This window comes from Equus asinus, chromosome 8 (genome assembly GCF_041296235.1).
Source record: "Equus asinus isolate D_3611 breed Donkey chromosome 8, EquAss-T2T_v2, whole genome shotgun sequence".
Classification (NCBI taxonomy): Eukaryota; Metazoa; Chordata; class Mammalia; order Perissodactyla; family Equidae; genus Equus; species Equus asinus.
Genome location: NC_091797.1, coordinates 36619825 through 36635839, shown reverse-complemented (window position 1 = coordinate 36635839; position 16015 = coordinate 36619825). Strand labels below are relative to the sequence as shown.

Below are 16015 nucleotides of genomic sequence, written 5' to 3'. Positions count from 1 at the left end.
TGAAAGACTTGCTTATTCTGCCACCCACTATGTCCCACTGTCTGTTGCTTCAATTGTTCAGCTTCTCCAGAGGACTGGATAATCTCATGTTAATATTAGTGCAGGGAAATGGCACAGACTTTGTAGTCCATGCACGTGGAATGGAAATCCAGCTCTCCCACTTGGTAGCATCAGTTAAGTAAGGCAATGAGAGTTCTGCATATTTAAACAAAGAACTGCAAATCATTTTTACTTCCCTCAGCTTAATAAAAAAAATCAATTTTTGGTAATATCCATAATGTTCACTGTAGGACCTTCAACTAAAAAACTCCTATAAATTTTGCCCCAGGCCATGGATTGGGGAAACAGAAGTGAGAGCCTTGCCTCCTATCTCCTTGCAGATCCACCTCACAATAAAGCTTTTCTTCCCTCAAAAGCTGGTGTGCCATGGTTTCGGCTTCTGTTCATATCAGGTGGCAAGCCTTTGCTTGGCAACAAAATGCAATTCATAGTAATTATAACCAGAAAGGAAGTATAGGCAGTAAAATGTTCTTTTCTTGAAATTCAAATATGCATTCATGCCAGCAAATGGAAATGATAAATAACAAAAATAGAATGAATATTATAGTACATGAAAGGAAAAAGTAAGGAATGATATTTGAAAATTATATTAATGTATTTTTGGAATAAAGAAAAAACTTGTACCCACATGTTAGACTGTTGTAGCAATGAATAATAACATTCCAGTTTAGTAAAAATGTAAAAAGATTAATTTAAAAGAATGAATTTCAATTTTAGATATTTCAGTAACATATTTCACACATGAGTGAAAATTTGTACTTACCAAACATACAGAAAAATCATATCTCACAGTTCACGTTGTTTCACTAATTTAAAATTTGAACAAAAATAAAAACTCCAAGTGGCCACAGAGAATGGAATTGAAGTAAGTCAAATTCTGTTTATTTGTCATTAAAGTCCCTGTACTGTCATAATTTCTAATTTATTATTTCAAAGTACCATGGGGTTAGAGCAACCAACTGCAGTCCTGACATTATTCCAAATCATTACAAACTTATGCTGGTTTAAACTAAGACAAGTAGCTGGCAGCTGAGCCTGAGCATGTCCAGCACCAACTGTTTAACAGGGAGTTCTCTGAATTAACTTCCAGGTTGGATATGTTTGTGAAAGTTTAAGTAATAAAAATGTGCTAATTTAAAGCTTACAGACGCATTATTAAAACTGAACAGTAACTGCAGCAATCAAAACTTAGACCAACAAAAGACTTTTTGGGGGGACTATTTTATGATCGACATTATTTTCAATTGTCAGTGCATGGTTATAATAAAATAATATAATAAATGCATTATTATTATAATAATTATAATATATAATATATATATATAATTATATATTTTTTATATTATATAGAATATATTATAATAATAATGCAGATGTGCTTTCTAAATCTGTTATAATATAATGATAGACTAACCTTATTCCTAAGTCTATAAGGTGCCCTTTACTATATAAATTTATAGTATACCCTATTATTTGTTAAGTGAAGCTCTCTTCCCTCTCTGTTCATTTTTGCACAATTATCTTAAATTTTATAAGAACAATGCTGTAGACAAATTTTATTATCATTTTGTCCAATTTTAACAAATGAAAAAAGAAAAAAAATGAAAAAGAGTGAAGAAAACCTTCAGGATATATGAGACATCATTAAGTGAACCATGCTATAGAAGTCCCAGAAGGAAAAGAGAGAGAGCAAGGAGTAGAAGTCTATTTAAAGAAATAATGCCTGGAAACCTACCAAATCTTGGGAAAGAAATGGACGTCCAGTTCATGAAGTTCAAATATACCCAAATAGGATAAACCCAAAGAGGACTAAATCAAGACACACTATAACCAACTTGTCAAAAGTTGAGGACAAAGACAATTTTGAAAGTAGCAAGAAGAAAGTGACTTATCACATATGGGGAAACCCCCAAAAGACTATCAGCAGATTTCTCCTAAGAAACCTTGCAGACCAGGAGACAGTGGGATGATATATTTAAAGTACTAAAAGAAAAAAACAGCCAACCAAAAGTACTACACCTGGCAAAATTATCTTTCAAAATGAAGGCGAGATAAAGTCTTTCCCAGATGAACAAGAATGAGGAGTTCATTACCACCAGACCTGCTTTATGAGAAATGTTTAGAAGTTCTTCAAATTGAAATGAAACACACTAAGCAGCAATATGAAAGCATATAAAAGCATAAATCTTTTTATGCAATATTTAAAAGGTAAACATATAGGCACATACAGATTAACGTAACACTGTAACAGTGGTGTATAAATTACTTACAAGAACATAAATGTTAAAAGGTAAAAATTTGTCAGTGGATGCACAATATAAAGGGAAATAAACCCTGATTCCAAGAACACAAAGTGTGTGAGGGGGAAAAAGTGTCAAGTTTATGTTTGCAATTGAAGTAGATGGTTATAACTACAAAATATTTTATGCAAGCTTCAAGCTAATCACAGCAAATAAAACCTAAAAAGATATACAAAAGATGAAGAGAAAAGCATCAAAGCAAATCACTACAAAAAAATTATCAAATAACAAAGGAAGACAGTAAGAGAGGGACAAAATAATTGCAAAACAGAAAGAAAATAACAAACAAAATGGCAATAGTAAGTCCTCATGTATCAATAACCGTTTTAAATGTAAATGGAATAAACTCACCAATCAAAAGGCATAGAGTGGCTGAACGGATAAAAAAGAAGATCCAACAATATGCTCTATACAAGAGACTCACTCTAGATTTAAAGATGCACTGAGGCTGAAAATGAAGGAATGAGAAAGATATTTTGTGCAACTGGTAACCACAAAAAACACAGGTGGCTGTACTTAGACAAAATAGACTTTAAGTCAAAAACTGTCTCTGTAGACAAAGGAGATCATTATGTAATGATAAAAGGATAAATTCAACAGGAAGATGTAACAATTATAAATATACATGCACCCAACATCAGAACACCTAAATATATAAAGCAAATATTGACATATTTGAAGGGAGAATCAGACAACAATACTGTAATAGTAGGGGACTTCAATACCCCACTTTCAACAACAGATAGATCATCCAGAAAGAAAACCAATAAGGAAACATTGGTCTTGAACTATACCTTAGACCAAATGGACCTACAGACATGTACAAAACATTCCATTCAAAGGCAGAAGACTACACATTCTTCCCAAATGCACATGGAACATTCTCCAGGATAGATCACATTGTAGGTCACAAAACATTGGTTAACAAATTTAAGAAAATTGAAATTATTCCCCTTATCTTTTCTGACCATAATGGAATGAAACCAGAAATCAAAAATCACAAATACATGGAAACTAAACAATACAATCTTGAACAACATTGGGTCAAAAAGAAAATCAAAAGGGAATTTAAAAGTGTCTTGAGACAAGTGAAAAAAGGAACACAACAACAACAATAACAAAAAGAAACACAACATACCAAAACTTAAGGGATGCATCAAAAGCAATGGTAAGAGATAGTTTATAGCAGCAAACATCTACATTGAGAAAGAAGAAAGATCCAAAATAAGTAACTTTACTTAATACCTCAAGAAACTAGAAAAAGAACAAACTAAGCCCAAAATAGCAGAAGGAAGGAAATAATAAAGATTAGAGCAGAAACAGTTCAAATAGAGAATTTTTAAAATAGAAAAATTCAATAAAACTAATAGTTGTCTTTTTGAAAAGATAAACAAAATCAACAAACTCTTAGCTAGCCAAACTAAGAAAAGAAGAGAAAAGGCTCAAATAAAATCAGCAATGAAAGATAAGACATAACAGTGGATGCCTCAGAAATAAAAAGAATCATAAGGGACTATTATGAACAATTATACACCAACAAACTGGATACCCTAAAAGAAATGGATAAATTCCTAGAAATATACAACCTACCAAAACTGAATCAAGAAGAAGTAGAAAGGCTGAACAGACTAATAACCAATAAGGAGATTGAATCAGTAATCAAAAACATCCCAACAGAGAAAAGCCCAGGACCAGATGGATTCATGGGGGAATTCCACCAAACAGTCAAAGAATTAAAACCAATTCTTTTAAAATTCTTCCCAAAAATAGAAGAGAGAATAATTTCAAACCATTTTATGAGAGCAATATTACCATGATATCAAAATCAGAAAGATACTACAAGTAAGAAAAAAAAAACTATAGGCAAATATCACTGATTCACTGATGAACATAAATGCAAAACTGCTTAACAAAATACCAGCAAACCAAGTTCAACAGAACACTAAAAGGATCATACATCATGCCCAAGTTGGATTTATACCTTGGAAGATCATTTTACAGAAGAACATGTGGGTGAGGAATTTTTCCAGTTATCTTTGGAAAGTACGATCTGCCATAAACCCTTCGAATTTAGACATAGTTATGTGACATGCTCTGTCTAGTTAAATATGATCAGAATTGATACAATTTATTTGCTGATGATTAACTCTTCAGCCCACTCTTCCCTGAAATGGCAATTGCAGAAGCAAGTGCTGATATGGAGAAGCCATAAGGTCAGAGCTGCATGGAATGTTAACACATGGAAGACAGCTATCCTAGCAGGTCATCTGAATGCACAGCAAATTCTGTATGATTGCGAATAAATTGTTTTACATTAAGCTAGTTATATTTTTGATTGTTTGTTATTGCAGCATAGCCTAACCAGACTAATATACACCAAAATTGAAGTAGCAGGAAGAAGAGTGTGAAATCTGTGCATCCTTCTCAGACAAGAACAAGGAGGATAACAGACAGGGACAAACATCCCATAGAGCAGAGTGAAGGACCATCCATCCATACAGGCATGCGCATATACCTTTTTGGATGAACCGCTTAAAAGAAGTTGCAGTAAGCATGACATTTTGCTCTTAAATACTTCATTGTGTATCTTTCTAAGGTCAAAGGCATTCTCCTACATAACCATAATATTAATATCACACCCAGGGAATTTAACATTGATACAATAATATAAAGCCCATATTCAATTTTCCAAATTGTTCCAAAAGTCTACAAAGCTGTTTTGTTTTTGTTTGTATCCAACCAAGGATCATGTATTACATTTTATTCTTATGGTTTTTGTCTCCTTCAATCTAGAACAATATCACCCTCCACCTTTGTTTTTTCTTTAAAGGCACTGATATTTTTGAAGAGTCTGTGTCAGTTGTTTGTAGGATGTACCACAATCTGGCTTTGTCTGATTATTTCTTATAATTTTATTTAAATTAAACCTCTTTGGCAAGAATACTACATAGGTTACCCTAAAAGATTGTCTACCTGGGCACATAGCAATCCAGATTATTCTACTCCATTCTGCTCCTTATAACATGTATGACATCATCTTATGCCGTAAGAGGGCCACACTCAAGGAAAACAAGACTAATGAACTGAAAGGAAACTGCATCCATGAGGAAATCTTGAATCAGAGAAGCCATATTGCACTGAATTGCAAAACTTCAGACATTTAAGTGAAAGGTAAATACATTTTCATCCTTTTTGAGCCACTTATATTTTCATTACTTTCAGCAACATCTAATAAAAGGGGCAAACACAAAGGAATTGGAGTGAAACTAAGGAGGAGACCTATTATAAGTAAATCTTGAGCTTCTAGTTATATGAACCAATAAATGAACTTACTGTTTAAAGCAGTTTGAGTTTGGGGCTTGTTGTGATGGTTGTTACCTGTCTTGAAAACACCCTATCTGACACACAGGCTTTATCATGTCTATAAAAACGTATAAAAACATAGAATATCATAAATAAAACAATAAACCCAAATGATAATAGTGCAAAGAAAGTTCTTATATACTAAATTAAGAGATCCAAACAAGAGAAATTAGGGACAGTTTCCCAAGAAAATGATATTTATCAGCTCACTAAGCTCAAAAATATGTTTATTTCTCTTTTACATTCTTCATGCTCTGTAGAATGACTGAAATATACAAGGGGCTCTATGAATGGTTATCAAAGAAATTAATTGCTGAACTATATAAATAACAATGAGATAGAAAAAAGATTGCATTATTACCTTTCCTAAGTATATAGGATATCTACAGTAATGGAAAGAAGAAAATAATGAGGAAGGAGAAGAAAACAAAAATGGTTGAACCAGAGATATTATAAGAGATCTAAGACGAACAGCCCTGGACATTTTCTCTTAAGTCTTCTTGACAGGTCACCCTATACTTTCTGCTACCTAAAAAGCAGACTCCAAAGCAACAGATTAATTGGTTATGTGAAGAGCTCTCCCCACTGGAAAGTCAAATATGCTTGGAGATTCAGGTCCTCAGAGACATTAAGAAGAGATGAAATCTAAGAGTACCTTCCTCATGAGGCATCCAGTAAATAGAGAAAGAAGAAAATAAGCAAGTCATCAAATACCATCCATCTTTATCACTGGTTATTTCTCCAAATAGAAAGACATTGCTCAGGTAATATCACCCAGAAAACACTGAAAGAGCCACTAAGGTGGAATGAACCAAAGACTCTTCAACTGCAAAAATATATCAGTGTGTGAGCTCATATTTTTAATATAAGTTCTTGAATATGGTTATATTTTTGCACAGAATTTGGATTTATGTATCTGTTTCATTGTATCTCTGAGTGTATTTATATCTTTGTGATAAATGTGTTTTCACTTTCATTTTTATTTGTAATAATATTTGTATGTATATACAATACACAGTTTGTTTATGGCCTTAGATGAACCAGGAATCTGAGCATATTGGGCTATTTATTTTTCTGTGCCTCTGTTTAGAAATGTAATATGTTTGTGGATTTGTGGAGTTTATGCATGTGGTTTTGAGATTTGCATATGTGTTACAGTATAAGGAGTGAAGTTCAAGAGTCTATAAAAGGCAGAAATAAGGAACCAAGACAGGTCTTGTCATCTCCTTCCTAAGCATCTTTAAAAACTAGAGAGATCCTGACTCATTTGGATAACTGAACTGTTTAACTTCCTACAGGAACTTGAAAGAGATATCTTTCAAATTTTTCCCTCCTCCTCAAAAACCATGAAATGGTCAAATAATAGAAAAAGGAGAGTCTGAATAGATCTGGTAACTGAAAAAGGAGCCAGAAAAAGACAAAAAAAAAGGTTAAAATTGGGTTGGAGAGGAGACAAGTTGAAAAGAAAAGAAAGGGAAAATATGTAAAGGAAGGAAAGAAAAAGACAGAAATAGAAAGAAACCAGAGGAAGAATACAAGACAAAATTCCCAGGACTTGGAATGGGATTTTCCATGCCCTGAACATAGAATACATTCTGACTTTGAGTAGGAAAACATCTACCAGAAGAGAAAATTCTGTCCCCAGCCTTGTGGAAAGGATGGGAAAGGGAGAAAAAAAAGTGAAAAGAGGGCCAGAATGATGCAACTCTCAACCCCGGAGAAACTGAAAACAGAATTCAATGTGTTCTCATGAAAGGTGAGCACCGTCAGGAAGAGGTCAGGTGAGGGAACTAGGCTGAGAGGGCCAAACATTCACCCTGGCTTCCAAGAGTGGGTGAGGGCCAGTATGAACTCAGGGCCGTCCTGCCTCAACTGCCATGAAATTCTAAAAGAAAGGCAGTTCCAACGCTTTGATCAGATGCAGAAAGGGGTCATTTTTGCCCATTTCACAGTTCCATAATTGCAACTTTCCCTTGCCATTTTGTTCATCCTGCAGTCAGAAGGGATGTGTGCAGGATGAGCACAAACACATCTGTGGTGACTGAATTCATTCTTGAAGGCTTCTCCCACCTGGCCGGCCTCCAGAGCTTGCTCTTCTCTCTCTTCCTCACCGTCTATTTGCTCACCACAGCAGGCAACCTCCTCATTGTGGTGCTGGTCTCAGCTGATTCTGCCCTTCAGTCCCCCATGTACTTCTTCCTTCGAATCCTCTCAGCGCTGGAGATTGGCTACACATCTGTCACCATCCCATTGCTACTTCACCACCTCCTTACTGGTCAGCGCCACATCCCTCTCTCTGGCTGTGCACTGCAGATGTTCTTCTTTCTCTTTTTTGGCGCCACGGAGTGTTGTCTCCTGGCAGCCATGGCCTATGACCGCTATGCAGCCATCTGTGAACCCCTTCGCTACCCTCTTTTGCTGAGCCATCGGATGTGCCTACAGCTAGCTGGGTCAGCGTGGGCCTGTGGAGCAATGGTGGGCCTGGGCCACACCTCCTTCATCTTCTCCTTGCCCTTCTGTGGCCCAAATGTCATCCCACACTTCTTCTGTGAGATCCAGCCCATCTTGCAGCTGGTATGTGGAGACACCTCATTCAGTGAAATGCAGATTATTCTGGCCGCTGCCCTCCTTATCCTCTGCCCCTTTGGCCTCATCCTGGGCTCCTATGGGCGTATCTTGGCTACTATCTTCCGGATCCCATCTGCTGCAGGCCGCTGCAAGGCCTTCTCCACCTGCTCCTCCCACCTGGTCGTGGTCTCCCTCTTTTACAGCACTGGCATCTTTATCTACATCCGTCCTAAGGCCAGCTACGATCCAGCCACTGACCCTCTGCTTTCCCTCTTCTATGCTGTGGTCACCCCCATCCTCAATCCTATCATCTATAGCCTGCGGAACACTGATGTCAAGGCTGCCCTAAAGAGAACCATCCAGAAAATGAGGGCTGCAGAGATTTGACAAGGGGGTGACAGTGATGACTACCATTCTCAGTCAGCTCCAAATCACCAAGGATCAAAGGGAGAGGAAGCATGGTTCTCACCTTGGGGGAAGGGCATCCAGTCAAGAAAGGAAATTTACCTTTGAAGAACTACTGGAGCCAAACCCCTCCTTAGATTCCCAACGCGCGCGCACACACACACACACACACACACACACACACACTTTATTCTGCCTTCTGTTATAAGAAACAAGAAATTCAAGATGGACAGTCAACTTTACAAGCAGAGCAAGTTGATAATTAGGGAAAAGTTATAAAATGTCATCTCCACCAGACTATCAAGGTAATAAAATTTCCAGGTCCTTAAAGTTATTTGACATTTATACATCCTGGGTAAGGCATTTGTTTCGTGGGTAGTGCTGCTGGTTAGTACATTAGCACCCATAATTATAGCTAATTAAATCCATCACCAGGCAAAGAACAAAGTCCTTAAAAAGTGAGGAAGGGCCAGAAAAATTTCAATGACAATAAGTTCTTGTGAGAACCAGTGTGACGCAGTAGTTAAGAGAATAGATTTTAATGTCAGACCTAATTCAAGTCTTAATTCTTCCAACTGATTAGCTGTGCTATCACAGGAGAATGAGATAATCTCCTCCAGCCTTAATTTCTTTATCCATAAAGTTGGGATAACAATAGAGTCTATTTCCTTGGGTTTTTGTGAGGATTTATAGACTTGTAAATCACCAAGCTTAATATCTGGCACACAATAGCGTCTCAATAAATATTTTTTATTAGTGAGTCAGAGAGGTAAGCATAGAGGATAATATCTACATTGGGTGCCTTTGTTGGGGGACAGAAGAGTATTTTTGGAATGTCAATGGCATTGGGAACCAAGAGAAACAAAGGAGAATCGAGGAAGAGACTCCACACACCACTGCTACAGGAAACTAACACTCAGCACAGAGACAAACCAAAGACAACCAGGACACTGAGAGTAAAGATAATGGTGAAGTACCTGAGAGTCAAAGACATGCAGAACAAAGAAATGAGCCGAGCTGAGTTAATCAATATAGATGTCTCAGAGGGACAAGTATTCATTAATAATTAAAAGAGCAGTCTACATCCTTTTTCTTATTCCCAACACTTCATTCAATGTTGCAAGCATTTATTGAAGGCCTTCCATGTGCCCATTGCTCTGTTTGGCACTGTGGTGAATACCAAGTAAATACAGGGTGGTGATTTTGCCCAGATGGTGCTTGCTGTCTGGTTGGGGAGATAATGCTGATTCTCATGAAACTGTCAGAGAACAATGAAAAGTAGGGAATACAATGCATGGTTATACTCTCACTCTCTATCCAACAGAGGAGAAGGATGGCCTTCCCTGGAGTCATGTGAACTGTCTGGCTCCTTGATTTTCAAAAGAGGAATTCAACCCAGTCCCTAAAGTTTATATACTTATCAGTGAGTAAAATCTCAGAACTATTGCTCCTTATCACTCATCAAGACCTCAATAGAGAAGGGCAACATTTAGGAAGGATTGCCTAAAGGATGGCAATACACCTTTCCTTCTGATAATCTAAAGTCTTACTCCCAGACTAAAGTAGACCAGCGGAGAGCTGCATCCCTAAATGCTTTATTTTCCACCTCCCACTAATCTCTGCTCACCCCACAACATCCTTCATAGAATTGTTATTGCTCAACAGTGCCTTGGCGTTCTACCATTAGTTTACACTGAGGAGGATTACAAGAAGCAACATTATGAAACTCTCAGAGGAAAACTTTCTCTCACATCTCAGTGCTAGGAATAACTATACTTCTGTCACATAAGCAATGACATTTTCCTAAAAGCTTTCTGAGGATATAATTGACATATAATAAAATTACATATATTTAAGTGCACAAGTTGATATGTTTTGACGTATTTATACACCCATCAAACCATCTCCACAGTCACGATATGAATATGTCCGACCCTTTCAAAAGTTTCTTCATGCCCCATCGCAATTTCTTTCTTCCACCTGGCCCTGCACTCGTCATTTCCAAGCAAGCTCTGATCAGATTTCTGTGACTACAGATCGGTTTGCCTTTTCTAGAGTTTTACATAAATGAAATCACAAATGATGTACTCTTTTTGGCCTAGTTTCTTCATTCAACATAATTATTTTGAGATTCATCCATGTTTTGGGATCAACAGCTCATTCTTTCTTCCTCCCGAGTGGTGTATCACTTGTTTATACATTAACCTATTGATGGAAATTTGGGTTGTTTCCAGCTTTTGGTTATTACAAATAAATCCTCCATGAACATTTGCATACAACTTTTTGTGTGCTTTCACTTCTTTTGGGTAAATATTTAGGTGTGGAATGGCTTGCTCATATGAAGGTGTATGATTAACTTTTTAAGAAACTAAGGATCGACTTTCTCCTGTTTATATGACATCTAGTGAGCTTATAGCAAATTCATAACTCAATTCTAGGAAGTGTACATTTCTTCACAGAATGCTTTTGAAGTACTCCCCTGGTTTCTGATTTCACCTTATTTTTTTAATTCTACAATTGTCTTTGTTTAATCTATCTCATCCTAATTTGGCGCATATTGTGTAAGGCACAGTAAAGCCTTTCTGGAACAAGGCCTGGAGCTCTGAGCACGCAAAAAACAGCAGGAGGGATTGTTGAATGGGAAATGCCCTGGGTCAAGACTAGAGAGCTGTGTTAGCATCCACAGTCTGCTACTAAAGACTTGCATGAACTGGTGCCAAATCCTTTCATCATCTCTCTGGTTTTCAACTTCATCAATAACCAGTAGGGCTGAGCCAAATGAGCTCTATGACGGGTTCAGCTCCCTATTCTGTGCCTATTTCTTCAAGGACTTTCTGCCTCTTGTGGCTTATTTGCTTACAAAGAACCAAAAAGATTGTGGTGAATGCTCCTTCTAAACTATTGTACCAAGAGATCTTGACTAAATTGATCCTGACCAAATATAAGCACATTCACTTGGTTGCCATGGCAAACACCCGTCAGAATAGGTAGCAAGTTTCTAAATTCAGAACTATAACCCCAGATCCAAAAGAAGCCAAGGAGATAGGTTTCTGTTTCTTTTGTTCACACAGAAATTTCCAGCAGAGAGCAGACACTATGTGCTCATCAGGGAAAATGAAGACACAGGGAGGAGCCACTTATTGAAGGGCTCATTGAGTGGCCAATATTCACCTTCCCCCAAGGGTGAGGAACCAAGAGATCAAATGATATCTGCTCCCAAAATCCAGTATGCTCTCTGCCCCATCTTTCTTTCCGGTGAATGCTCATCATAGCTTTGAACCATATATGAGCATCCAGCATCTATCTAGAAAATATCATCTGAGGTTGCAGTTTCTCACACAGGGCTGCCGGTTCCCTCTCTGGGGAGGATCTCCCAAAGAAGGGAAAGGCTTAGCAGCGTCTACGGTGTTATTAGAAGGCAGTCCCCAATAACATGGAGGTTTGCAAACCAGGCACGTGTACTAAAAACATTAACCCAACTGCCTGACAAGGTGCCTGAAATTGCACTCTTAAAGACTCATAAAACCTCTTCCCTTTGAATCACAGGTAATTTTTGACGTCATGAACTTCTAAGAAAGTTCATTACCTGAGTCTTTTATCATTTACATTTTAAGGGAGACTTGTGGGAGAAGATGTCACCGGACTTGGAACCCAGACAAATGGAGAGGGAATGATAAGAGGCAGTCCAAAAGCAAAAAGGAAGGGTCCCGAAAGGTGGGAAGGTGGCTAAGTTCGGCTTTGTCCATGTCCCAATTGTGCTCCAGTCAACAATATGACTTCTTTTGGGTAAGCAGGGCCTGACGGCCTCTCTGATTTCCTAGCACTTCTCTGGACTGCCTTCTGAGGCAACAGAATTTTTATAGAGCGCCCCCTAGTGATCAGAGAGCATATAACGGACTTCTCCACCTCTTTTCAAGACAGTCTGCACAGGCTGGAACAGCGCAATCACCTTTTATTTGAAGTGGGGTGGGAACCTGCGGTGGTGGAGCTGGGAGCTCAAAACTATTGTTCTTTCGTTACACTAGTATAGCAGTTCTCAAAATGCAGTTCCCAGATCGGCAGCAACAGCATCGCCCAGGAACTTAGAAATGCAAATTATGTGGTGCTACCCTAGACCTAGCGAATCCAGAATTCCACAGGTAGAACCCAGCTTAAAGTCTGAAACTACTGCTCTAGACCTCAGTTCAAAGGATAGTTGCTTTGGGGATAGGGCTCAGGGCGAGCCCTCCAGAGTACAGGAGAAGACGCAGTTACCTACTTCGGCCACACGGTGGCACAACAACCCTGATATCCTGATCTATGAGCCTTAAAGATCAGTGCTGTACTCGCATAACTGAAGAAAAAGGCCTGCGCCCAGAAATTGGTAGGCTCCTGAAAGTTTTAGGAGAATTAGAAAGCCAAGGTAAAAGTATTTGTAAACAATAGCTTTAAGCCAATTCCAAAGACAGCACAAGAATGTGGAGCTGGCCCAAATAATTCATCTAGAAAGAGAAATGCTAGCTTCCACCAACCACAACTTTAAAAATAACTTTCTTTTTCCAGTGAAAAGGCAATTAATAGAAGGGAATAGTTGGCTCACAAGAAAAGACATGGGCAGCGCCAAACTCCAGGAAGTGAGTCCAGTGGAATGTGGTAATAATTTCCAACTCCAGTGGGAAGTCTGGAAAAGTCAGATTTTTCAGGGGGGGAACTGAGTAGAGGATGGTGTTTCCACCCATATCTTACCACTTCTGACACATCTTCAACCAGGAAACACAAGGGGCTAAGAGGAAGTTGGGCCATTAACACTGATGATCACCACCACTCTTACTGTGAGTGTGACTTTCACCCTGAGTTCTGTGAAAGAGGAAAGTGTTGTTTGCTTTTCAAATTTCTGTTCACCCAGACTCCCACCACCTCCTGTCCTGATGAACAAATTGGGCAGGAAATTTCACCAGCGAGGAAAGGTAGAGGGCAAATCTAATGAAAATCCCATCCCCTGTATCCCCAAAGTTCAGAATGTCCTGGCAGCTTAATTGAAAGCTGAAGATTTGGGGGAGGGAGGAGAGAGAAAGTTGATGGACTGATGCAAATGAGGGCACCTGAGCTGCACAGGTCAGAAGGTCACTTTGGGGGTAGAAACATAAGGGGGGGACCAACTCAAAAGGGAACCACCTTCTTCTCCCTCTTTAACGTCACTCATGAGGTAGACCAGAGGCTCCAATGAGCCACTAGGAATGGGGGTGAAACCCCTAGAAAATAGGATGAGGCAAGTTAAATGAGAAAACTTAAAAAGGGTTTTTTCACCCACCCTGCACCACCTGTCATCCTTATGCTTCATATCTTCTGCTCCCAGATAATTCCCTGGGGACACAAGCACCCAGGGATTAGCTGTCTGATGCTCTCTGGGATTTCCCACACTTTAGGCGGCGTGGGAGAGACTCTGAGGCGGAAAGAGGCCCGACTCCCAGAAACCCCACTTAGTGACCTTGCAACCCCAGGTATTTGCCTGAGAACGAGTAGATTCCTGGAAATGGTGACTGTGGAAAACCAACTTGAGCTCCCCTTTCCACTCCCACTCTAGTGTGGCCCCAAATCTTGGCTTGATGATTCCCCCTGAGGAGGGGTGGAACCCGGGAGAGGTGAAGCCAGGGTTTAGGCTCCTGGAAATGGGTGGCCTCTGCTTAGTCTCAGCTAAGAACCTCAAGCTTCATCCCGGGTCTGGTCAGGCCTCAGATGTCACTCCCAGCCGCCTGTCCATCCCGTGCAACTTCTGGCGCGTGACGAGGTTGGTCTTCTGACTGAAGCTCTTGCCACAGTTACCCCAAGAGGACGCTCGCCCGTTGCGCCCTCTGGTGGATGACGAGGGGCGAGCTCTGGCTGAAGCTCCTCCGCAAACCCCGCACTTGCAGGGCTTCTCGCCGGTGTGAGGGCGCCGGTGCTTGACCAGGTCCTGGCCAACACGGAGACGCTTGCAGCAGTCACTGCACCGGTAGAGCTGCTCACCGGTAGAGCTGCTCGCCGGTGTGCACGCGCTGGCGCACGAGCAGCGACGAGCGGTGGCTGAAACCGCGGCCACAGTCGGAGCAGCTGAATGGCTGTTCGCCCGTGTGGACGCCCTGGCGCATGGCCAGGTTCGAGCTGCGATTGAAGCTCCAGGTGCACTGGGGACACACGATGGACCGCTCACCGGTGCGTGCGACCTGGTGACGCCCACAGTCCCAGCTGAGGCCAAAGCGCTTCCCGCACAGAGCACACCAGAAAGGCCGTTCTCCCTTCTGTCTGCGCAGGTGGCGCGTCAGGTCTGACCTCCAACTCAGGCGCTGGTTGCACTGTGAACAGTGGAAAGGCTTCTCGCCGCTGTGCCTGCGCTTGTGGAGGTTAAAGATGGAGCGGTAGCTGAAGCCTAAATCTAAATCTCCTTCACCTTGAAATGACATCTTTCTCAGGACATGCTGATAGAGCTCAGGAAATGCACAGCTCCAGCACATGGTACATTCCATAAATGCTTGCTAAATGAGCACAGCAAGAATTAGAACACAATGAGATCTGGATGTTAGGGCTGTGAGGTATTGACAGATGTGTCTCTTTTAAAGGACTCGTAGATAGCTATATGTTGCATATAAACCCAGCAGATGAGGAACCATATGGGATGAGGAACCATGGGGACTGATGGAGAATGACAATTCCAGCATGAGGAAGTATACATGGCAAATACATTTGAGAGCAGGGACTAATGATGAGTACAACAAAAGACAAAAGAGTGTGGTTGGCAAAGTTGAATTTCCCAAAAATTAACAATTGGATGAGTACATTGGTAAGAGGAAGTATGACAAAGGAAAAGGAAATAAAGAGTAAGTTTCATTTCCCTCTCATCCAATCCCTTGCCCATATATTGAAACCCTCCCTTCTGCTTCAATACTAAGCATTGGACCCAGCCCTCTCACCTGCAGGAAAGATTGGACTAAGCCCCAGATCAGGAGGTCTTGGGTCATAGAGAATAAATACGTGGCTCCTTACCTTGCTCCAGCTGTGAGATCAGTTCAGGTTTAGGAAAGAGGAATCCTATTGGATCAATTAGAAGATCAAAAATTTTTTACTAAACTGTCCACAGCTATTTTGCCCTATAGTCTCCATACCATGACACTCTAAAAAACAAAATTCGGATAGTCATTCTTCAACTCGTCGAATCCTACTTTTCGAACTACCACCCCTCCACCAACTTACGTCCACCTCCCCTATATCCTACATACATGTGATCCGTTTTACTCTCAAAATTCTAGAATGGGTGCCCGTGGCTCACAAAACAGTGTCACAGATGATGGCTTCAAAGGTAGGCT

The 16015-nt window shown here is 40.0% G+C and overlaps 2 protein-coding genes across 2 annotated transcripts; one reads left to right on the top strand and one right to left on the bottom strand.

Moving 5' to 3' along the window:
• Positions 1–7739: 7739 nt before the first annotated feature.
• On the top strand, positions 7740–8678 carry LOC106843509 (olfactory receptor 10C1). The gene has a single exon (XM_014860541.3). The coding sequence runs from the start codon at positions 7740–7742 to the stop codon at positions 8676–8678; it is 939 nt and encodes a 312-aa protein (XP_014716027.3).
• A 5999-nt stretch (positions 8679–14677) lies between these two features.
• Positions 14678–15166, bottom strand: LOC106843470 (oocyte zinc finger protein XlCOF19-like). Its single transcript, XM_014860502.3, has one exon. The coding sequence runs from the start codon at positions 15164–15166 to the stop codon at positions 14678–14680; it is 489 nt and encodes a 162-aa protein (XP_014715988.3).
• Positions 15167–16015: the final 849 nt, after the last annotated feature.

Coding starts and splice junctions, on each gene's coding strand:
- LOC106843509 (XM_014860541.3), top strand. CDS start 7,740: ATGAGCACAAACACATCTGTGGTGACTGAATTCATTCTTGAAGGCTTC.
- LOC106843470 (XM_014860502.3), bottom strand. CDS start 15,166: ATGTGCTGGAGCTGTGCATTTCCTGAGCTCTATCAGCATGTCCTGAGA.